This window comes from Argiope bruennichi, chromosome 8, assembly GCF_947563725.1.
Source record: "Argiope bruennichi chromosome 8, qqArgBrue1.1, whole genome shotgun sequence".
Classification (NCBI taxonomy): Eukaryota; Metazoa; Arthropoda; class Arachnida; order Araneae; family Araneidae; genus Argiope; species Argiope bruennichi.
In genome coordinates this window covers 95,122,967-95,147,726 of record NC_079158.1, presented here as the reverse complement: position 1 = coordinate 95,147,726, position 24,760 = coordinate 95,122,967, and the positions used below count along the sequence as shown (strand labels likewise).

The 24,760-nt window shown below is 30.2% G+C and overlaps 1 protein-coding gene across 1 annotated transcript in view; it reads left to right on the top strand.

The window, feature by feature from the left end:
- LOC129981929 (neurogenic locus Notch protein-like) overlaps positions 1 to 23,982 on the top strand; it is a 132,983-nt gene extending 109,001 nt beyond the window's left edge. Inside the window, exons 10-32 of the mRNA XM_056092987.1 lie at positions 1,396 to 1,623; positions 2,133 to 2,480; positions 3,644 to 3,862; positions 4,710 to 5,066; positions 6,029 to 6,184; positions 7,433 to 7,661; positions 8,670 to 8,871; positions 9,810 to 9,963; positions 10,084 to 10,287; positions 10,390 to 10,624; positions 11,402 to 11,618; positions 12,067 to 12,271; positions 13,703 to 13,942; positions 14,154 to 14,292; positions 14,983 to 15,142; positions 15,597 to 15,754; positions 15,873 to 15,951; positions 16,712 to 17,004; positions 18,004 to 18,362; positions 18,524 to 18,673; positions 19,305 to 19,456; positions 19,577 to 19,724; positions 20,996 to 23,982. Of these exons, the coding sequence (XP_055948962.1) occupies positions 1,396 to 1,623; positions 2,133 to 2,480; positions 3,644 to 3,862; positions 4,710 to 5,066; positions 6,029 to 6,184; positions 7,433 to 7,661; positions 8,670 to 8,871; positions 9,810 to 9,963; positions 10,084 to 10,287; positions 10,390 to 10,624; positions 11,402 to 11,618; positions 12,067 to 12,271; positions 13,703 to 13,942; positions 14,154 to 14,292; positions 14,983 to 15,142; positions 15,597 to 15,754; positions 15,873 to 15,951; positions 16,712 to 17,004; positions 18,004 to 18,362; positions 18,524 to 18,673; positions 19,305 to 19,456; positions 19,577 to 19,724; positions 20,996 to 22,332 (5,969 nt within the window). The 3' untranslated portion in view covers positions 22,333 to 23,982. The remainder of the gene's footprint in view (positions 1 to 1,395; positions 1,624 to 2,132; positions 2,481 to 3,643; positions 3,863 to 4,709; positions 5,067 to 6,028; positions 6,185 to 7,432; positions 7,662 to 8,669; positions 8,872 to 9,809; positions 9,964 to 10,083; positions 10,288 to 10,389; positions 10,625 to 11,401; positions 11,619 to 12,066; positions 12,272 to 13,702; positions 13,943 to 14,153; positions 14,293 to 14,982; positions 15,143 to 15,596; positions 15,755 to 15,872; positions 15,952 to 16,711; positions 17,005 to 18,003; positions 18,363 to 18,523; positions 18,674 to 19,304; positions 19,457 to 19,576; positions 19,725 to 20,995) is intronic.
- The last annotated feature ends 778 nt before the right edge of the window (positions 23,983 to 24,760 follow it).

Sequence of the window (24,760 nt, the reverse complement as noted above, 5' to 3'; positions counted from 1 at the left end):
TTTCCTCTTTGACAGTTGATTTCTTTTTGTGATGCAACTTTTGCCTCAAATGTCGTAGTTTAGATCATTGATTTCTTGAACAAATTCGATCTATGCACCAAGTGTTTAGTAACATTTTTAAAGTCCAGTATAAATTTCTTTGCTTATTAGAATTGATTATCGATTTAGAATTCATTTTTTAAAATTTTTTATTTGAATAAGATAAAAGAAGTAGATTAAGTATGTGAAGACATGTTTAAAAACAATATTTATTATTATTTAATTCTTTAATACAAAATAAGACAATAATAAATTTTCGAAATTTTCATTTTTTTTTTTTTTTTTTTTTCCTAAACCAACTCTGAATTTTTCTTGTATATAATGTTTTACTCGATGATTTTGCTTGAATAAAGTGACTAATGCAGAGTGGTATGTGTATGTGTGTTTTCTACTTTTTTGTTTTGTTTTATTTATTGCTCATGCTTTTTTCTGTTTATACTAGCATTTAAACTTCCATTAAATCTCTCTGTATTTGCCGCTTGCTAATTAATGCTCAAGAACTTGATAAATAGGTTTGAAACCATTGTATAAATATAAATTCCTTTTGTTGTTGTTGGAAAATCTTTTTACTTGTTGCTATCTTCTGAACGTTAGCAGACGTTCCATTTCACAGATATAATTGATTGAATTGTTGGTTGGAGATGCGCTTAAACTCTCATGTAAACATCCTTTGAGTAACAGCTCTTGCATGCACCGTGAATCTCTTCAATATTTCCTTTACTATCGAAATCTCATTCAAGCGTTTACCGGAAAAGATTACACACTCTTGTTTTTTCTCCGGAGGTAGCCAATTTCCTGTTTATTTTGTTTGAAATTTCTTATAAAAAGCAAGTTTTTTTATGTTTAGATATTTTTTTATATCCAACAGTTTTTATGGAACAGAAATTTATTGGCTTGAGATAAGTCGTACTTTAAAAAAAAAAAAATTCTTTTTAACGATTGCCCTTTTTTTTAAAAAAAAAAAAAATCAATTTTCTTAACATCCATAGTAATGCTTTTTTTTTATAGCCCCTGAAGATTGAAAAAAATAATAATAATGTATTATTAGCTTTGAATTTAAAAAAATATTTTCTGTAATATATATAACCTTTGGGTTCAGTTCACCATCGACCAAAAAGCGCCAAGAAAAATGTCGCCAAATTATAAAAGTATACTCAAAAAGCGAATGTATGCACATGCTATATGGTTTGACGATTAAAATCGCCAAATTGGCGAAATTTTTTCTTAGCGCTTTTTTGGTCGCCCCTACAACCGACAAGTACCAACTTCTATTTGCCTTTAACATTTTTTTGGTAATTATTTTATAAAAAGAAAAAATTTTCATTATTAAAAAAAATAATTTTTTTTTTCTTCTAGGCTTTACTGGAATTTTCTGCGAACAAGATATAGACGAATGCGCTCCCAAGCCTTGCTTAAATGGTGGAATTTGTAACGATTTAATCAACAAGTACACTTGCATCTGTCCGATTGGATTTACCGGCAAAAAGTGCGAAACTAATGAAGATGATTGTCTGAGCGACCCATGTCAAAATGGCGCCATATGTATCGATGCCATCGCCAGCTACAACTGCCAATGCAAACCAGGTTTGTAGTTTTTTTATATTTGTGCAATCTATAAGTAAATTAAAATGACAATGACTGTTCATGTTCTGCTTGTAATTTAGTTATAATATGGTAAAAAAAAACATACAGCCTTTCAGTTATTTGTGACCAATGGAGGAAATGCTTAGAATAAATCTTGATAACAACAGATTTTGCCATTTAAAATCTGAAAATATTTCTAAAAAAATTTTTAATCATTAACTACCAAATAATAGATAAAAACATCACATCTTATAATACAGCCAAATTTGGTTTATGTATTAAATCTAACATGTTTTTACCAAAAGTAAACATTCATCATTATAAGGTCTGAGATTTATAATTTGGTTAGTAGCGTAAAGGAAAACCATTGTAACTTTAAAAAAATATCAATAAATGTGAAGAATTGAGGAGGAAGAAGAATTTCAGAAGTGAAAATATCTTTTTATTTATCAAAATAAATAGTTATGTCTTATGCTCTTTTAATACATTTTTCTTGTCTGCATTTACAGGTTTTACTGGAATTAATTGTGAAACAAATATCAACGACTGTTTGTCTTCGCCATGCCATCACGGAGAATGCATTGATGGCATCAATTCATTCCACTGTAATTGCCATCGTGGATACACGGGTAGACTGTGCCAGACCCAGATTAATGAATGTCTTAGCAATCCATGCCATCATGGAGGAATCTGTGAGGATTTAGTCAATGGTTATCAGTGCAGATGCCATCCTGGTACTTCGGGTTTGAATTGTGAACACAATGTCAATGAATGTTCCAGCAATCCTTGTCGAAATGGAGCGACGTGTAAAGACGGGATAAATTCTTATACTTGCCAGTGCCGACCAGGTTTTTCAGGTAAGATTTTGATTCATAGTTTTAACTCTAAAATAGATTTCTTTCTTTCTTTCTTTATTTATTTATTTAGCCTCAAAAGTAAAACGGGCATTACCAAAGAATCAACTCCACAGATGCATAGCCCCGTTCTTAATTTATTGGTTGTGTTAAAATATATAATAAAACCCAAATGTTTCATGGAGGTGGTATAGCGCAGTCATAGCACCTGGGATTAGAAACAACAACAACAAAGATTATGATCAACAGTTAATTCGAAAAAAAAAAACTGCTATTTATTAGTTTAGTTAGTTATTATAGTTTCTCTTAAACTATATCATTCTTCAATGAATGTTTTCGCCAATGTTTGTTCTACAGAAATTATTACAAACTGAAATAACAAAACGATGATGAATCGCTCTCAATATCTCAAGTATAAAAAAAAAATGTAACGTAATTTTAAGTAAAATAGTAAAAGAAATTGCGAGATTTAACAATTAAATTAATCAAATATATATATATATATATATATATATATATATATATATATATATATATATATATATATATATATATATATATATATATATATATATATATATATATATATCAAATATATATATATACATATATATGACCAAATTTTTTGGTTAATTATTCAGTCAGACAACTAAAAAGCAAACAGCACCGCGCTGATCTGCAAACGACTTTGAAGACATGAAAAAAATTCTAAAAATAATGTTCTAATTTTAATGCTACTTGATTTTATTCTATAAGCTCTACATGCCTGTTGTAAATTAAGCAAAAGCATAAAATAAGATTACCGTGGAAATAATGATAAGAAATCGATATCTGGGAGTTCTCAATGCTTAGGTCTCTAGTTAGTTGTCTACTTTTCCGTTTTGGTAATCCGTTCCTGCCATTCTTAAAATGTTAGCACTTGCAATCTCCTTAAAAAACAGACTTCTTAGTCTGAATAATTGAATGATAAAATTCAATTCCTGTATTATTTTTTAACAAAATTAACTAATTACTTTGACTAGTGATGTGTATCTATTTTCTATTTTATCTTACTTTCTGACATAGGATTTGGGAGGAGGGGGGTGCTTTGATTTTGAAACTTCTTTAAGCAAATGTTGAGCAGAAGTATGTGATTCCTTCTCTAATTTACCAATCTTTTCTTTTAGGTTTGCACTGTGAGAAAAACATCGATGATTGCCGCAGTAATCCTTGCGCAAATGGTGGTATCTGCATTGATCTCATTGATGGCTACCGATGCGAATGCCCGAGGGGTTATTACGGTGCTCGTTGCCTATCCGACATCAATGAATGCGCCAGCAATCCTTGCAGACATGGAGCCACTTGTGAAGATGAAATCGATCGTTTCATTTGTCATTGTCCTCCAGGTATGATGGCGTCCAATTTAATAGCGTTGTTTACTTTACTGCTTATTCTCTCATGATTGGTGTATGTATATGTGTGTGTGTGTGCGTGCGTGTGTGTGCCCGCGTGTGCATGTTTATTTTTCAAGATTTATTTCTATTTTGTGTCTGTTTTTTTTTTTTTTTTTTTTAGTTAAGAGTTTGAGCTTGTGAGCAGAGGTTCTGTAAAGAAGAAAAAAAATCTCAAACCGATAAATTGTCACATTTATATGCCATTTATAAACTTAATAAGATGATATGTCTTTATTCTTTTTAAAATATCTTGTCTTTATGACACATTTTAAAAACATATAGTATAATAAATTTTCGGATGAATCTTTAAAAAATTTGACTACTACCATTTGGTTTTGTAATTTTAGCTGAAGAAATGACAGTCTTGTTTATTTTCGTTTTAATTACATGCTTTGATTATATACTTTTGCAGTTTCAAAATGGAAATTTCATTTCATTTCAATTTCCGTTTATTTTGTCAATTTTCGTTCTTTCGTTTCATTTGAGATTTTTTTCCATGTGTTCTTTCCGTCTCATGAAGCATTCATATTTTTTTTTAGATTCTCTTCATATTCATGTTGTCGATTCGTCCAATTGTAATAATAATATATATCATGAATTGATCCTTAGCTCTGACGTAGTATTCTGCAACTTAAAACCTAGTTCTTTTATTTGATTTCCACATATTTTATCTTTTTCTCCTTAATTTATATTTGATTTTATTTTGCGAGTAATTAAAAAATAAGACAGCATTACACCTACTTCTCATGAATTATCTCAAAACAATTAATGAAATTAAATTACTTTTTTATTACTGCAGGATATGGAGGCCACAGGTGTGAAATGGACATTGACGACTGCCAATCCAACCCTTGCCAGCATGGTGGAAGTTGCCGAGATTCATTGGCCAGCTATAGTTGCACGTGTCTCCCTGGTTACTCTGGCAGGAACTGTGAAAGTAACATCGATGACTGTTCTCCTGACTCCTGTCTCAACGGCGGATCATGTATTGACTTAGTGAATGCTTACCAGTGTGTGTGTGAAGTGCCCTACACTGGTACAAACTGCGAAGTAGAACTGGACCCGTGCAGGCCAAATAGATGCAAAAATAACGCAAAATGCATGCCATCTTTCAACTATCAAGATTTCGCCTGCAGTTGTAGCATTGGGTATACTGGTAAGAATGGATCATTGCTCCTCTATAAAAATAATGTATAATTTTGTTCAGTTTGGATCATTGTGGTTTGAGTGATTTGATTTGATTTTGTTGTGTTTGGTGAAATAGTTTGTCAACTAAATTAATATTTTGTTTATCATTGTCTAATTTTAATGCTATTGCTTTGTTTTTATTCATTTTTGTCCTAAAAAAACCTCAATTTCTTGGGATTTTCGGGTTAGGAGGAGTCAATATTGACGAAAGTAGGATAACTCACAGAAAAAAATTCGTGGTTTGAATCCCTGCTTGAGAGTGACCCTTGATTAAGTCTTCAGGCCGGATTCATCATTTCCTTCTTTTTATTCTATTTTATTCATATTTTTCTTCAATGTAAACTTAATATTTATTTCTAATTTGGTTAAGTTCTTTTTTATTTTAGATGTAGCAGTATTGGTGCGTTCTGAATACAATATATTTTCTTTTCAATAGTTTTTGATTCAATATATATTTACTTTGTAAAACAGTTTTATAAATATTGCTCTAATTTTTTGGTTCGTAGTTTCTTTATTTAATAATATTTAGGTTAATATTTATACTTTCATTGAAAAATTTAGCAATCTTCATATACCTTTCTAATAGTTTAAATTGATAATAAGATATTTAATATACTATAATTCTTGTGTGTGTGTGTGTTTTTTTTCTTACAATATTTTTTCCTTTTATATATATATATATATATATATTAAGAAATAACAATAAAGAAAGGCTGTAATAGCTGTTTTAATTTATTCTTTTTTTATAAAAAAATAAATTGTTTAATTTTACGAATAAAAATTAATAAATCATTACAGATTTTATAGAAATTCTCTGCAAAATATTCGCATTTGTGCACTTTTCATGTGAACAATATTTATGAATAATAATTTAATGCACTCTCCTAATGTTTTTTTCACCTGAAATGAAATACCATTTTGTGTTAACAGGGCGCTTATGTGATGAAGACATTGATGAATGTGCTTTGTCTTCGCCATGCCGCAATGGTGCAACTTGCATCAACACCAATGGTTCCTACACGTGTAACTGTGCTAAAGGGTTTGAAGGAAGAGACTGTTTGATAAACACTGATGACTGTGCTTCATGTAAGTCACATTTCATGGAAAGTATTTATTACATTATATTAAAAATACCCTTACATTATTGTGCGATTGAACTCTATTAATTCCATTTATCTGTATTAAGATTAGAATGAGTTACATCTTGGGTGGTTCTGATACGGTCTCTCAAAATCTTGAAAATCGTTTAAACTCTTTTAATACTGCTGTGATATGAATTCTTACTTGCAGCTCAATCTTTCCTCATTTGCAGCTTCTTTTAAAACAAAATATCTATGAAGTGATACTAATATTTACTTTAATACTTCTGTAAAATGATTGCTTTCCCATTTCCGTCCCCTTTTTTGAACTAAAAAGCCTGTAGGGGGATGGTTAAGGCGTGATAATTTTTTATGAAATGCTGATAAAGGCTTGCTCTTGAAATTAAACAGTGTTAATATAAAGTTAAACCTTAGTTTAACACCTTTTTCTGGTTGCTATTACATAATTTGTTAATACATTTACAACAGCTACAGAATTTCTGTAGTTATTAAGGAAATTAAGTGAAAACAACTACGGAATTACGAGCATAAAGCGGAAAACTACAAAAAACGCAAAAAAAAAAACTTTTTACCCGAATCTTCGCTCACAACAGTGCGAATAGTGGAAGTATTTATACTATGGGGAGGAAGGCATTGTGCATATTTGAGGTTCGAATGTTCAAATCACGTCCGGGTCACCAATGTGCATGTTTGAGGTTCGAACTCGCAACGTTAGGGTTCATAGCCGAGTAACAAAGCCACTAGACAAAAGTGTACATTCTTCTCCGGAAGTTGTTAGCTGGTTTATAATATTACCACCACAGCATGAATACAAGAAATACTGGAGTCGCTTCTCCTAATAAAAATGAAAAAAAGCAAAAGTAATTGTTAATCAATGAAACTTATTTGTAAATATCTAGCGTAATTACAAATATTTATTTGTAAATAAATAGTGTTAATTTGTTTGATCAACAAAATCGCATTGTGTGATTTTTTTAAAAAAATATTTCAGGTATATGTTTAGTTAATAATAAACATCTATTAAATGATTTTGAATAATGTTTGAAAATATTTGTTTTAAAATTAAATAACTTTATATTAAATTAATTAAAATTCTTAAGAAATATCTTTTTTTCAATAATTTGTTGATACAACATTATATATAACATATCGGTAAGAAGTGCTATTGATTACTGGATGACCAAGGATATACTAATATTATTATTATATTTTTAATTATTATTTTCTTTTTCAGTCCCTTGCCAAAACGGTGGCACTTGCTTGGATGGTGTAGGAGAATACACTTGTCTTTGTGTCGATGGTTTTGGAGGAGTCCATTGTGAAATCGACATTAATGAGTGTGCTGGAAACCCTTGTAAAAATGGCGCCACTTGTAACGATTACGTTAACAGTTACACTTGCACATGTCCTCTGGGGTTCAGTGGAACAAACTGCCAAACCAATGATGAAGATTGCAATTTAAGGTAAGTGAATTCTTTGACATCTTCTATGGACCATATCACAATGTAGAGATGGTGAATGAAGAGTTTTATTGAGAGTTAATATAACGCCTTCTTTTAGTTAAAAAAATAATATTTAATAGAACAAATTAAAACACGTTTGAACCTCTTTCTGACACATCGTAGCATGGAAATATTTTTTGACTTGATGCGAGTCCTTGTTGTGTAACAGGCATTATATATTACACATCATGATTTTTTTAATTTCATGCAATTTACAAAAAGAATGCTAGCCAGATAAAATAAAAACTTTATCATTAAAAAAACATTTAGTATTTTGAAATATATTAGTAATATTTAATAATAAATTTTACTATTTCTGCGGTTACCCCAGAGCTAGTAAAGTATTCGCATGTAGTGTTCATTGATCTTTCTGTTTTGTTGAAATCATTTTATGAAGGGAAAAGAAATGTTTCAATTATTATTTAAAACTAATTTTAAAAACTTTAGTAGATTAAAGAAAAAAAAATTGCTTGAAAATAAAATTATTTTAACTAAAAAACTTTTTTAAAATTAATTTTAAACTGAGTTAAAAAATGGTTTCTGTATGATATACTCCCAAATTATTCAGAAAAAGAAAATTAAAATTTTGATTATTTTTCAGTTAATTAAATGTTTAATTATAATTTTCATCAATCCTTTCTTAATGGACACCTAATACCCAAAATGTAAATTGCATATCAAATTTAATAGTTTTGGTTGCAACGGCCTATTCGGAACAGAGTTTAGCTCAATTTTTCCATTTAGTGTGGGACATCACTTAATTATATCTAACCTATAAACATTATTACATTAATATCATCACATTTCTCTTTAGCTTGTAAAATTCCATGGATTTATGGAGGATTTAAATATACTTAATGCTGAATATTATTTTTTAAATAATTCATATGGATTTTTTTTTTACCCTTTTTGATATTATTTCTTAAATGTTTTTGGATATTTAATATAAAACTATGTTATCTTTCACAGCTCTTGTGTGAATGGTGGCACATGCATTGATGGAATTAACAACTACACATGTAAGTGTGCTCCAGGTTACACTGGAAGCAACTGTCAGTACCACATTAATGAATGTGAATCTCAACCATGTCGACATGGAGCTACTTGTGTGGATCATGTTGGATCATTTACATGCCATTGTCCATTCGGATACACTGGTTTACAGTGTGAGGTAAGCCCAAATGTATTTTGGTTTTATGTGTTTTCCTTTATATTTTTGGTTTATTTCCTTTATGTGTTTATCAAGTTATATTTGCATAGCTCAGTTGCAATTAATATAAGTTCTTAATTGAAATTGTACAGATTAGTTTTTTAACATAATATCAATTTTTTTTTTATATTCATTCCAAATTATCTTGATAATCAGCCTACCAATTTTGCTATTCTTCAGGTATATTGTAAAGACATCAGGGCATAAAATTTTTGATAATTATTCTGTAAGAAATCTAATAGTGGATAATATATATTATTAGGAACTTGTAAAATATATATATATTAATATGCAAATTATCCTATTAGCAACATTAATTTATTATAAAATGTCAGCCAACGTTGACAGACTACCTTTTATCAAACTGAGTGAAATTGTTAATTTTAATTATGCTTGCAAAATAAACATGGAATATTGTGATTAGATAAGCAATGCTTACAAAATGGCGTAATTAATTGACAAAACGTTCCAATTATTAAGGAAAAAATTTAATTTTTGATATTTCTGGAAAATGGAGGGTTAAGTAAGAGGGCATAAATGACTTATTTAGGGAGCTGTAAACTTTCGAATGAAATACAAATTTGTGAAAGGAAATACAAATTGGTGGTTATGAATGAAATACGGTGGTAAAGGGCTTGAGAAATTGTTTTTCTAATTTTGCCAATTACTTTAAATATATAGATATTAAATCCACTGTGGCAAATTCTTACATTGTTTGTATAAAAGATCTGTCTATATTTGTGTAAATTTTATATATTTTTATATTTGGGCTACCTTATCTAATCAGGTAATCCTAAATATTGAAATATTTGATATGCAAATTATTAATACATTTTAAGATTGTTGAACTGCATATTTTATTGCAAATTTTTGTATTTAAATTATTCTTTCCTTTTTAGAATTTTGTCGATTGGTGCAGTCAGAATCCGTGCTTGAATGGTGCCACTTGTAAACAAATAAACAATACCTATGGCTGCACTTGTAAACCTGGCTGGACTGGCCATCTTTGTGATGTTAGCATGGTATCCTGTAATGATGCTGCACAACAGAAAGGTAGATATTAAAATGTTTCCATTTTAACAAAGTTTGATATTTAACTCCAAAACTTTGATTTGCCAATTCATTATTTAATTGGCCTTTCTGATTTAATTTATAATAATTTAATTTTTATAGATATATCTGTCAAAGAATTGTGCAAAAATGGAGGGAGATGTGAAAACCAAGGCAACAGTCACAGATGTATTTGCGTCCCTGGCTATGAGGGGAGCTATTGTCAACATGAAATCAACGAATGTGCCTCACAGCCATGCCATAATGGAGCTACATGTAATGATCTTGTTGGCCATTATTCCTGCACGTGTCTTCCTGGTTTCCAAGGTAATGTCCCAACAAAAGCAGTATCACATACATTTGTATTGATTTGTTTTCAGTTATTGTTCAATTGTTTGAAATTTTTATTTATTTATTATAATTATTTAGGCATCAACTGTGAGCACAATATCGATGACTGCATGCCAAACCGCTGCCGAAATGGTGGAACTTGTCATGATCTGGTGAATAATTTTGTCTGCTCCTGTCCTCATGGTACTCAAGGTGTTTTATGTGAGATCAATGTTAATGAATGTTTTGATGGAGCTTGCCATCATGGTGGTACATGCATTGATAAAGTTGGCAATTATGAATGTCAATGCCCGCCTGGATTTGTGGGTCCCAGGTAAATATTTTAATTTTAATTGAATAATAAAATTTCATTTCTTTAGCAAATATCAATGATTAATTATTGAAACTGGATCTTTTTATTAGACGACTTAAAAAAAACAACCTTTGTTTGTATTATTAATCTGCATATATATTTGTGAATGAATGTATTTTTTGATGAAGTAAAAAAGTCATTCATTTATACCATATTATAATAAATTATTACTGATATTATATTATAATAAATTATTACTTAAGTATTCTTGTAAGAAAAATCTGATGGATTTGGTTGGACCAAATTTGAATTGTAGTACTGTAAAATGGTATTACATTAATTACTATTATTTCGCAAGTAGATAATACTTTTCTACTTATTAACAAAAATAGATTTTAAAAACTAGAATTTTAAATAGTTGTGAAGTTCCATTGAGTGCTGTTTGAATTGGAAGTATATGAGCTTTTAATTGGTATTGGTTTTATATCTTTTCAATTTAAATTTAAAACTATCGTTTTCAATTATTAGAGTAATGTTAGCTATTTATGTGCTTATCATAACTTTAAAAAAAATAACTGTGGTCTCAAAAGATAATTCTGAAAAACAATTTTTCCTTAGCTCTGCATTAGCTTACTTCTCAAAGCTTTAAGTTGATAAACTTTAAACACTTTTAGTTTCTACTTTTATTTATTTCTTTTTTTTAGGCAACTGAGTATAAAATGAACCATATCTACCTAATCAAACCCTTTTTTTACTTCTGAAATACACTTCTTAAATAAATTTCTTTTTAAATTTCAGATGCGAAGGAGATGTGAACGAGTGCTTGTCCAATCCTTGCTACTCAACTGGTACTCAGGACTGTGTGCAGTTAGTGAATGACTATCGTTGTGATTGTAAACCTGGTTTTATGGGACGTCACTGCGAGCTTAGGGTTGACTTTTGTTCATCCAGTCCATGTTTAAATGGGGGAGTTTGCTCAAGTGTTGCTCAGGGTCACATGTGCATTTGTGCTGAGGTAATATTCTCCTTTAAAATATTTCATAAAAATATTAGAACTTCTCTTCGACAGCTAATCTTTTATTGTATAGTTTAATACATTCAATATTGTAGTGTCTTTTTATTTGTAATTAATTCAATAATTGCGGCTATCCGATCTAACAGAGTCATATTCTTCAGAGATAGGTCAAATGTACTAAGGTGTTTTCATCATCACCTATATGTTGGCTTTTCCGCCATACAACCCCAAATCAGATCAGATACAAGTTCGAATATTGTCTTTTTTTACATCTGAAAATATTGTATTGCATTTAATTTATGTAATTTGATAAAGTTCTTCTATGTTTTAAATAAATATTTTTGTTCTTCAATTTTTCATTGATTATAAAAGTACACTATTTATTGCATGACATAAATATATAATGCTTCCTCTACAAAATGTGTCTTATCAATAAATCTTATTGCAGGGATTTTATGGTGACAACTGCGAGTACTCCAACAATTCTTGTACTGGAAATCCTTGCAAAAATGGTGGTCAGTGCCGTCCGAGAAGACATGGCTATGCCTGTGTTTGTCCATCTGGAGCTGGTGGCCATAACTGTGAGATTGATACATATAATGAATGTAACTCGTCTCCTTGCTTGAATGGTGGAACATGCCACAATAGAATCGGTAAGCTATGATAATATTTGAACTTTATTTTATGCGTTTCCTTACTGTAAAATGTTGCCATTAAATGTACCTAACGTTTCACTTTTAAATTTATATTTGAGAAAATATTTCCATTGAAGAAATTAATCATGTGGGCGGAAATTAACTATCATTTTATCAAAAAAAAAAAAAAAAAAGAGCCTGTTATCAGAGTTCAATAATGGAGACTATGAGTTCATACTAAGGGAATATATTTCTCTTATCAGTGGTTAGATGGAGGAGGGGGGGGGGCAAAATTCTTAGTGAAGCATTTAATTACTTACAATCTAGTAAAAAGGCATCTATCTTCTTCTAATTGTATAATTTCTTAATAGTGAACTCTTTCTGATTTTGGATCAGATCGGTATATTATCAAAGGTAAATTGCACCCTTGACTATGGTCACTATGCGACTGAAGAGTCAAGAATTCATTTCAGATTTTGAAAGTAATCTTTAACCCTTCAACACGCACACACATTTTTTGAACATTAGCACATGCAGGGTCATTTTGACCCCAAATGAAATATGGGATAGATAAATGAAATATGGTCAAAGTATAAAAATGTTTTTCATATTCTTATTTAAAGACACAAATGTGATTTTTAAAAAGAAAAAAAAAACTTAGCCCTTTTTTCCCATACCTTTTCTATATGTATTTCCTTTTCTCCCATTCCATTCATATAAAACTTATTATTTTTAATGTAAATTGATTGTTCTTTATAAAAATTTTGGAAAAAGAAGCTTAAAAATACAACTTTGAAAATTCATAACCTTTGTCTTTCATTTTTACACACACACACACACAAAAAAAAAAAAAAAAACTTTTATCATTTTTCATTCAGAATAAAATGAATGGTTAACATAGATTTCAAGACAATTTATTCATATTATAAAAGAATGCACTTTATATAAGAATTTTTTTTCCACGAGCAGGAAAGTACTCATTCAGATTTTCTAAAATATTCAGAAATTCCGTTTTGTTCCGATTCTATATCATGATCACTTTTCAAAATTTCATGAATATATAACGAATGTGAGCTACCCTCGTTTTGACTATCAGTAGGGACACTTGCAAAAAGATCTCTACTGCTTATGTTCTTACATAACCTTAAAAGAGTCTTAAAATGCTTGGGCTGGCAGGGATCAATTGGACCCCAACACTCCTGGAAAAAAAAAAAAAAAAAAAAGGAGATGCATTGATTTCTGTTGTTTCTAATCTCTTTTTTGCTCCTCCATAGGTGTAGCAAGAAACAAGTGTAAATTTTAATAAATTCCGGGAATTTTTAAACAAAAGAGAAAGTATGGGGTTAAAAACACCCCAGCATTCGTTGACGGGTTAAGGCAGTGTTATTTTCTTTACTATTTATAATAATTTCCTTGATTTTTCATGTATTCTTTTTTTTTTTTTTGTAGGTAAATATGAATGTGTATGTCCCGAAAACTGGAACGGCGCTCGATGCAATTTCTACGATTCCTCTTTCGTGGGCGGAATCGGAGTGTACCTGAAACCTGGCACCATTTTGCGAACAAATGACAACGACAATTACGACAGATGCGAAATTAACGAGTGTTACAAAAAATCTGGAAACAGAAAATGCAATGAAGAATGTAATACAAGAGAATGCAATTTCGATGGAGGTGACTGCTCATTAGGTATGTTGAAGACTCTATTGATTCTTAGTAGTTGCAATGCTATTTCTTTATTCACTCGATACGTCCGGAGGTTAAGAACCTTGAGTTCAAGCACTCCGTGACATTCCCTTCAAATTGGCAAATTAATAATTTGTATGTGATTTGTTCTGTTGCCTGTTCATAATATTTGAGTTTAAATATTATTAATAATAATTATAATTTTATGTATTAGGTATGAACCCATGGATGAATTGCACAGCACCAATAAACTGTTGGGATGTTTTCCGTAATGATGAGTGCAATGTGGAATGCAATAACATTGATTGCCTTTTTGATGGATTTGATTGTGAACAAAAACTGCTGCCTTGCAAGTAAGTATATGTATATGCATGCTATTTCCTTCTTTATTTTTTTTCTTGTTCGCTTGTACTTATTCATTTTCGATGGTAATGAAATTTGATTTATTATCTTACATTATATGTTTGCTTTAACCAAATCACTTTTTAAATAATCAGTAATCATATTTTAAATATTTCGTTACAAAATATATTGTATTTTAGAAAACCTTTGATTAATGACTTACACAACTTTTAATTTTGACTGTTACTATTGTTTGGTTGTTTAAAAATTATAAAGTTAGTAAATTATTGTTCATTAATATGTAATTAATTATTTATGTTAAATAGAATATTAATTGTGCATTAAAATAGTTATATTCCACTTAAAATGTCAAGTATAATTTGTATGAGTATTATTTCTTTATAATCCGTTATAATAATAAAATGCTTCTATTTATAAATAAGGACAACATTTTAATAAATAACTTAATTTTTCTAAATTTTATTCACAAACACACATATGTATATAATTGATATAATTTTATTACTATTCAATCAGATGCTTATTCACTATTTTTTCTTTTTTTATATATTGATATTTTTTAGTTAAAATAAGACATTTCTTCCTTTTCATAAATTATATCAACATTTATAGCAAATTTCATTTTTAAGAGTGATGTAATACCTTGTATAGTAATTTCTTTGTTCTTTCCAAATCTTTAGTGAGCATTATGATACATATTGCTTGAAGAATTATGGCAACGGCTACTGTGATTATGGTTGTAATATCGAAGAATGCAACTGGGATGGATTAGATTGTGAATCTGAACCTCCAATGTTAGCTGATGGGTCTTTGATGGCTGTTGTTTTAATGGAACCTGAAGTGAGCATAAGATTTATTTTTTATTTTCACCATGTTGATTTTTATTGTTCTTCCACAAGTCTGATTGTTCAGTTTTGATTTCCCCCCCCCTCATGTTGATCTGGTTATTGGACTATTATTATTGCTTACTAAAATCTTTAAAAATAAGAAAATAAATGTCAGTAAAATAGTTTTTTAAATATTCTGGTTTGTTTCATTTAGACAGAAAAAAATTATATAGATACAAGTTTTCGTACTCAAACCAAATCCTTTGAAAATATTAACATTTTTTGAATAAATGATAATAAGTTCTAGAATGTGGATTTTCTCAAGTTATTTGGCTACCTAGGTCTTTTATTACATTTTTAATTGTATGACATTTGATTAAATTTGTAATTGTGTTATAATTAGCTAATATTCTATAATAATTATGTTTCTGAATCCACTTTATTCATTTAACATCATTTATGTGCAGGTTTTCAGAAACAATTCTGTTCCCTTCTTGAGAGAAATAGGGCACGCTTTAAGGACAATTGTTCGAATTAAGAAGGACAACGATGGCAATCCTATGATTTATCCTTGGCAAGCTAAAGATGTCCCAGTTAGTTATCACAGAAAGCATGCAAAAACCGGGTAAGTAAATAAAATAATTTTCAATCCTGCAATTCCAAAGACTTGTTCTAAATAAAAGTATCTCTTTGAGATTGATGTAAGTGTATTAAGGTTATTTTCTTTATTGTTATTTTCATAGAACCAAAGTTATTATGGAAATCGATAACCGACGATGCGTCAAATCGGCTGCTACTGAATGCTTCCAGTCTTCATCTAAGGTGAAGTATTATTTTCATAATTTATAAAAACAATAGGATTTTATTAAAGCATTTTAATATTCAGTAAAGTAAGTCTCTAAATAATTACGTATACATAAATAGACATTACAATAAGGGAGGGGCAAAAAAATTAAATATGAAAAATTTAATAATGATTATGATAAAAAAAGACAAAGAGTATTGAGTATTAAATAATGCATAATTTAAAGACTATGCATGAAATATTTAATAGATAAATAGTCAACAATTCCACCAACTTTTGTTTAATGCAATATATATGCATAATACATTAACATTGAGAAACAAGTTGATGAAATATAGCGAAAATAATATGATGATTAGTGAAAAGATTTATCACAATTTTATCACCTAATATATATTCAATTTTATAAAACTATTTCTTTTGCAAAAAAAAAAAAAAAAAATGTATAAAAGTTTTATATTATCTCGATTTTTTTTTTTTTTTCGATTTTCATTCAATTATTTATCAAAAAATAGAAACATTTTTTAATCTACTATAAAGTGTGCAACTTTTGATCCATATATGAATATCGGCATCTAATTATACCAATTAAAGTTTTTTTAATTAAATTATTATACTATAGTTAATTTAATATATATATTTTATTGATATATTGAAATTCCATTAAAACTAGTTTTAATACTTTATCTCTTAATGAAATATTTTGCTAATTCATTTATAGATTTACTTATGCTTTTTAAAATTAAATATGCCTAATCTCATATTTTTATCATGTAGGCTGCTCAATTCTTAGCAGCTGCCCAAGCACGCCAGGCCTTTGCCTTTGAAATTCAAGAAATACGAGGAGAGGATCAAGATAAAGTAACGTCTGTTGAGATGGGTTCTTCCAATATGTTGTACATCGTAGTGACCATCGTTGCAGTAGCTTTTTCGGGCATATTTTTCGGTGTTTTGATCACCAGCCGCAAGAAGGCGAGAGGTATAACCTGGTTTCCAGAGGGGTTTTTCCGAACTAGCAGCAGTCAGAGAAGGAGTTCCCACAGACGAGGGCCTGATGGTCAAGAAATGAGGTAATTTGATTTTTTTTATAAAAATCAAGTTTATGGAAATATTGCTACGAATCTTTAATGTTGCTTCCCAGCACAGTTGGTTCCATCGTAGGAAAGACCGGTTTACGATCAGCTCTATTGGATGCCGGATCAGATGCCTCGGGTTTGGCATCAAATTTAGCGACTTTGACGACAAAATGGATGATACTGGAATCTTCAAGAATTTTGTCGAATACTAATCAATTGTATGAATTATATGAATGAATTTGTCTTTCCTACAATGGATCCAACTGTGCTGAGAAGTAACATTACAGATTTGTTTAAATGATTTTGAATTATTACAAATGCTTCTTTCTGTATTGTGTATGGCTTTTAGGTTAACTGATTCAGCAAGTTATATATTAAATATTCTTTTGTTATAAGCGATTTTGCTAAAATAAAAAATAAGAAAACTGGAGAAAATCTTTGTGTATTAATTAACAAATAATTTTTTTAATGTTTGTTAAATGTGGCTTGATTAATTGTTAAATTCGTAAAACTTTTAGTAATTTCAAACCATTTAAATAATTCTTCCAAAAGATTAGAGTAAATCGTTTGGCATATTAAAGATATCCAAATGCAATTTTAGAATCTTGATTTACATATACTTCTCATATATTTCGGTTTTCTTCCTTTAATGTTTAATAAAGATATTTAATTTTCCTGGTAAATAAATTATATTCACAAAATTTTTCTTTTTTCTTTTATTTCCACTGCCCTTTTGGAATTTTTGAGGTTTTCTGACAAATTTTATTTTACATGATAAATTCATTTTCAATCAACTCAAAATTCTCGAACACTTTAATCCAAGAAGAATTTATTAATTAATGTATTTGTTTTAAAAGATAGTGTTTTTCTGGAGAAAAGGTTATCATTTGAACTGAAAATATTATTTCTAAAAATGCATGTCTTTATTCATTTTAGTTTTATTTATTTATTTTGCGATTATGCATCATTTTCTAACATATGGATTTCCTGCAGGAACTTGAACAAAATATCATCAACAAACGCCGTAGACATGAATTCGAATGATAATGCTGTACCTGTTCCTCCTCCACCAGTCCCCTCTTCAGCCGTCAGTGAATGGAGTGACGATGACGGTTTGGATCATCCCCCTGTTAAGCGATTGAAAAGTGAAAGGTCTCAAGATGGAAGTTTTGGTGACAGTCAGAGTTCTCTGTCCCCTCAAGATTTTTCTGAAACCACCGATCCTCGCACATGGACCCAACAACACCTCGATGCAGCTGATGTTCGAAATCCTGATATCTTGGCCCTGACGCCACCACAAGGAGAAAGAGACATGGAACCTGGTACAGTTGATGTCAACGTTCAAGGACCTGGTAAGTATCCGGACTTTATCTTGCACGTTTTGAACAGAACAGTTGTTGAAACAGTTGCAAACATGTAGGAACTATTGCAGAATTATTGTCTTTGTAAGAAAAATTAAAATCATTAGATTAATTTTGCTTCCTTTGAAACTAAACGTTATGTTTATGTTTAGGTGGATTGACGCCACTCATGTGTGCATCTTGTCGCGGTGGTGGAATCGATGTTTTAGAAGACGGTGAAGATGAAGAAGGGGCCAGTGGGAACATGGTACAAGAACTATTGATGCAGGGAGCTGACTTCAATATGACTTTGGATAAAACTGGTAAGTAATTTTCCTCTTTAGGGTAGAGTTTTATAATTGCCATTATTTTTAAAAAAACATACATTGGATTTACATAATCATGAATACAATTTAAGATGAGGGAAATATTATAGATAGTTATGATAGTGCTTATGAGAGCATCATATCGATTGTCAAAACTATAATATTTGATTATGTATATCCGATAATGGCGTGTGACCAATGTATTTTTAACTCCTCCCAGCTTTCCAGATTTTGCTGGCTTAATCTGTTATAGATATATAAAGGCAAGAAGGTTGGGGGGGGGTTAGTGGGAAGAAAAGTTAAATATTTTAGAAGATCTTGTAACAGAAGAAACTTAAATTGAGTATATTTAGATTTAATAGTGTACTAATAATCGTTCAATAAAAATTAGTAAATAGAGACATTGAAAAGTACCGAATTTTATTGGAAAAAAAAGTGTTTCGTGCATTCAAAAGTAGAATTTCTTTTTCCAATACAATGATAAATCTTCAATAATCTTTCATTAAATTTAATTTCACAGTAATAGGTAAACCTTTGTTGGTAATACTTTTTTAGTTCTGAAGCACTAGTCTCTAATATTTAAAGTTTCAAGAATTTAACCTTATAACATTACGTCTTCTCATTACAGGAGAATCATCTTTACATTTGGCTGCCAGATATTCCCGAGCAGATGCTGCAAAAAGGTTGTTAGATGCTGGATGCGATGCGAACGTCAAAGACATCACTGGACGCACACCTTTGCATGCTGCAGTGTCAGCTGATGCCATGGGAGTTTTTCAGGTATTTTGTTAAATGTTACACGATTTGAAGAGTTCAAAATGTATTTTTACCTTTTGGAGGATATTTCGATGTGCCTTTTTATTTTGACTTTTTTTCTGAACTTGAGTTTTTCATTTATAGATTCTGTTGAGAAATCGTGCCACGAATCTGAATGCTCGAATGAATGACGGAACAACTCCTTTAATTCTTGCTACTCGTCTGGCGATTGAAGGAATGGTTGAAGAGTTGGTCACTGCAGAGGCAGATGTTAATGCTGCTGATGATCATGGTAATTCTTTTGATATCAAATCTAAGTACATTAGTATATTTAAAATAATAAGTGTGGGGGAGGCCCTATGAGCCAATCACCCAGTCCCAACTACTGATCTGATTTGACTAATTTTTAATAGGAAAGCTCATAAATTCTTTATATGTCATCATAATGCTTATAGGCCATTACTTATTGAATGGTGCTTATAGGCCGTTGCCTATAAGCACTTTCCATTTTGAAGATAAATTTAAAAAACAAAGCTTTATAATATTTCTCATTGAGAAAAAATTGCAAAAGAGTTCGCCAATTTAAAACTATCAGACCGATTTCGATAATTTGTGGTTTCATATAAAAGCTCATGATACCTAGATTTGTCATACCAAGGATTGCCTGCCTCATTCTCCATTTTTGAGACAATTCGAAAAAGTAAAACTTCATAATACAATTGTTTATAGGAAAATCTTGTGACAACCGCAATCATTAAATTGATTTCAAAAAAATTATACTTCATATGAGTGTTTATGATCTCTTCAATACCTTATGAATGATCGACTTTCCACAAAGACTGTCGAAATCGGTACAGTGTTTGTTGCTGGGAGGATGGATTTTGATTTGACCAATTATTTTTAAAATCTGAATAAATGGTGAACGAACAGCTAATCCCCCAAAGAAGCTAGTAATACTAATAATGAGAAAATCGTATATTAAAAATATATAAGTCTGGTGACATTATAAAGAACTTAGTTAGCACAGCTCTGTTGACTCACAAAATATAAAAATGCCACATTTTTCAAGAAAAATAATCAGAATTTCTGCTTTTTAAATCGATATAAGTAATAACTTAAAGTTTTATTTTTTTAATAGATTGTCATCCTCTCCCCCCCCCCTCTTCAACAACTTACAGAATTGAGTACTTTATAAATCGTGCTTAATTGGTCGAACTGTTTTTAAAACTATGTTTAATTCCTGAATAACCACAATTTATTTAATATTCTAGATTTCAAAATTGTTTTAATGAATTAACAAAATTATCTAACGATCATGTATATAATTTTAGACCTGTATAATTCATCCTGAAAAATTATGTTATTTTCATCAGTTTTATAATGAATTTATTTTTTTTATTGTACAATTCTTTTAAATATTAACTGTTGCATTAAATTATTTTTCATTACCTAAAAAATGAATTAGTTTCCTTAACTGCTGTACATTATTATTTGATTTATTTTTCTACTTATTACGTGCAGAAAATTTGATTTTTTTTTTATTATTTATTTTTTACTTACTAGGCAAGACAGCTTTGCATTGGGCTGCCGCAGTCAATAATTATGATGCAATACGCATATTGATAGCTCACGGAGCTAATAAAGACGCACAAGACAACAAAGAAGAGACTCCTCTTTTCCTTGCTTCGAGAGAAGGAAGTTTGGAAGCTGCTCAAATACTTCTCGAAAATCTGGCAAATAAGGAAATTACTGACCACATGGATCGCCTGCCTCATGATGTTGCCCGAGAGCGTAAACATTTGGACATTGTTAAATTACTCGACGAATATGTTCCTCCAAGCCCTCAAATATCAAATGGACATTTAAATGCAGGCTCTCCCATGTTCTTGATGGGCATGCATGGTTCTACGAAATCAAAAACAAAACGGAGAAATAAACTCCCTCCGGGATCTTCCCCAGGGAAGGATAATTTAGATGGTCTAACCCTTACCAATGATACTGGATTACGTAGAAAAGCTTCTGTTAAGAAACGCAAGGAACCAACTCACTTACTCATGCAGGGCATGGATGGATCCGTTTCTCTGTCACCCGATTCGATGACGTCTCCAAATGCTCTTATGCAGAATGGAATGGACACTTCAGAACCTATATATACCCAACTTACCAATGTGGTCCATTTAACGCCCAACACCATGAAACTTCTACCACCTCCTTATGATGATCGTCTTAAAGTAAACTACTGTGGCAATTCTGGTGTCGATAATCAAGGATTGGGTCAAGCCTATATGGATCCGAATTCTATGCAAAATGTGCCTTCTCACCATGCCAGACAGAACTCAATACCAAGCAATGGTGGTGTGCCGCCATCTCGTCCTTACAACTCCTCATCTCCCATTAAACAGCGTCCATCTTTGCCTACATCTCCAACGCACATGGCGGCCATGAGAGCTGCCCACCATCAACGAACTACAAAAATGCATCCACAATCTGGTGGTAATCTACTTTATGACTACCCACAGCCTTTACCAGATATACAGGCTGGAGTGGGTTCTAATCCAAAGGGGAGTGTGCAGAGTAATGGACAGCAAACATTGTATCCCCATTTATATCATTATCCAACCCCTCCCTCTCAGCACAGTCATAATGAAGGTGAAACCACGCCTCATTATCTTCACCCTCCTGAGAACAATTACCTCACCCCCTCACCCGATTCCCCCGGACAGTGGTCAAGTTCATCCCCTCATTCTGCATCGGACTGGTCGGAAAGCATGGCTAGCCCGATGGGGCACAATCTTCATTCATTGCATTCTGTTGATCATTCACAACACCCCAAAACTCAAAATGTGAATGCCAAGCAGAAGTCTTCCATAACTCAGTCTCCACAGGCTGTGTTCATCTAGGCATCTAAAACTGCAATATGTCTTAAATAATGCCAAAATGATCAGAGATGAAAAATACTGAACTGTTCAGTGGCACAATATTATGTGTTGAGAGATACGATCTCTGTATCATAATTAATGTATTTAAGAGTATTTATTACCCATTGCCACATGCTGTGTGATAGTTTCATTGAGTTACTATTTAAGAGGTGCAGCATTTCACTCATTTGCTGTATTATGAGCCAAATGTTTGTCATCATGTACATTTAAATCATTTTCATTTTAATGAACAATATTCATTTTTAGCAAAATTCGATGCACTTGTTTTTCTTGCAAGTTCTAATTGTGCCATTATTTCAATATGGAACATATTTGAAGTTCTTTAAATAAAAATAGTGTAATGGTTTTCATCCAAAATTTTCTACTTCCTCTTTCAAAATATTCAGATCATGCCATGTATTTATATAAAAGCATATGTAAATTCATTTCTTTGTATATTTTGTAATATTGATGGGAATTTTATTGTACAGTTGTGTTACTCTATTCGTTATATCGTTTTTAGGACTTTTTAAATGTTTACAGTAACGTTGATATAAATTTACAGTAACTGAAATACTTCAGTGATGATGTTAAGCAATTTACATTTTATACTGTTCGTACAGAATGTAGTTGTAGTTTAATTGAAATAGTTTAAAATTTTTTTCGCATGTACAACTGAATATTTTATGATGCTATGGAAGGTTTCTATAGCTATTTTACTAACATATTGTGTCTTCTCTACAGTATTAGAATATGAAGTGCCTAATGGTATAATAAATAACAGCTTTAAGAATTTGAATTTGTTAATCTTGCAGCTATTTACATATTCCAAATAACTGTGATTATCATGTATATTATCAAATATATTTTTGTAGAATATACATTGAAGATATTTTTTAACCTTGTTCTCATGCTATAACGAGGGTCCAATTTATTAATTGTAAAATACAGAAGATTTATCATAGAACATCTTAATCCATTTTTTCCCAATAGTTTTCGTCATTCCTTAAATATTTTATCTATAGCCAATTTTATGAATTATTTGTATAAAATCAAAGCAAGCTTCAGCTATAACATGAAAAGAAGTTTTTAATTCCACACGTATCAAGTAGTTTATTTACCATATTTTTAGAGACAAATTTTATTTGTAACTCATTTACTACTTTTAAAATAAGAGACAATATTTACCATCATAAAGCCTGTGATCAGAGTATATCATTTTATAACTAAATAGGCATTTTTTTAATGTGTTTCTACATGATGTAGTGATATTTGTGTTCATGGCTCCTAGCACATATTTTCATCAGATTTTTTTTTTAATAAAATAAAGGTAAGAATTTACTATTACTTTTTTATAGTGAATACTACTTCACCAAGAACAAATTTTTTGAGTAAGTTTTGAACAAACATATTCTCATTTTATCTATTGTTTTAAAGTGGAACGAAACGTTTAGAACGAAATAGTGAGGTAATTTCAAACTGTTGAAAATTAATTGTAATGTTTCTACAGATTATTTTATACTGTTTTAAAAATGTGTTATTGTAAACCATTTGTAAAAATCAGGTCATTATTTGACTTTTAAGAGAAATATTTTTGTATTGTAGTTTTGCTAAATAAAGTTATAAAATAGATTTCATGCTTTCTTTTTCATTTATTTGTATACACTAACATTTTAAAAGTGAAACAATTATTTTTGTGATCAATGAAATAATTTCATATAATATTAAAGACTCATCAAAGATGTAATTGTATTTATCATGTAAATATGTAACTGGAAGCTGTCATAGCCTTGTTTTGTTTGCTGTGTAATGATAATACTGTGTTTACATTTAAGGACTTCATTTTTGAATGCAAGATGTGCGTTTTTATTCAACATTGGCTATAACAGTAAATTAGATTATCCATAATCTGTAGACATAAAAATTGCTCTAGTCTTCAATTAAGTTTGGAAAAAAATACTGTTCTCGGAATTTCTGTGATCTGAGGTCATTTTCTGTGATTTTAAGTGAATATTTTGAAAATAATTAACTTTGAATTAAGGCCAGATTAAAACTGAAAAATATTCCAACTCAATTCGTGAATATCGAAAGTTGCGCTATTTAAAACGTTTATTACTTTGCATGACCAAAAGATAAATTTATTAGAAATCTTTCCATTACAAAAATTATTTTTGCTTGCAAGATTTCTTCATGTTCTTGAGACTATTTAAATATTGATAAAACAAAATAAATAAAATAAAAATTACGACGAGGGTTGCAGAAAAAAATAATATACCACCTTTATAAAATGGATTAAAAAGAATAAAATAGTTTTTCTTAGCTCTATAGTAAATGAATATTCACTATTTAAAAAATTCTCATTTACAAATTTTTAGGACAATATGTATAGAGTTGTATATCTATGTGGGAC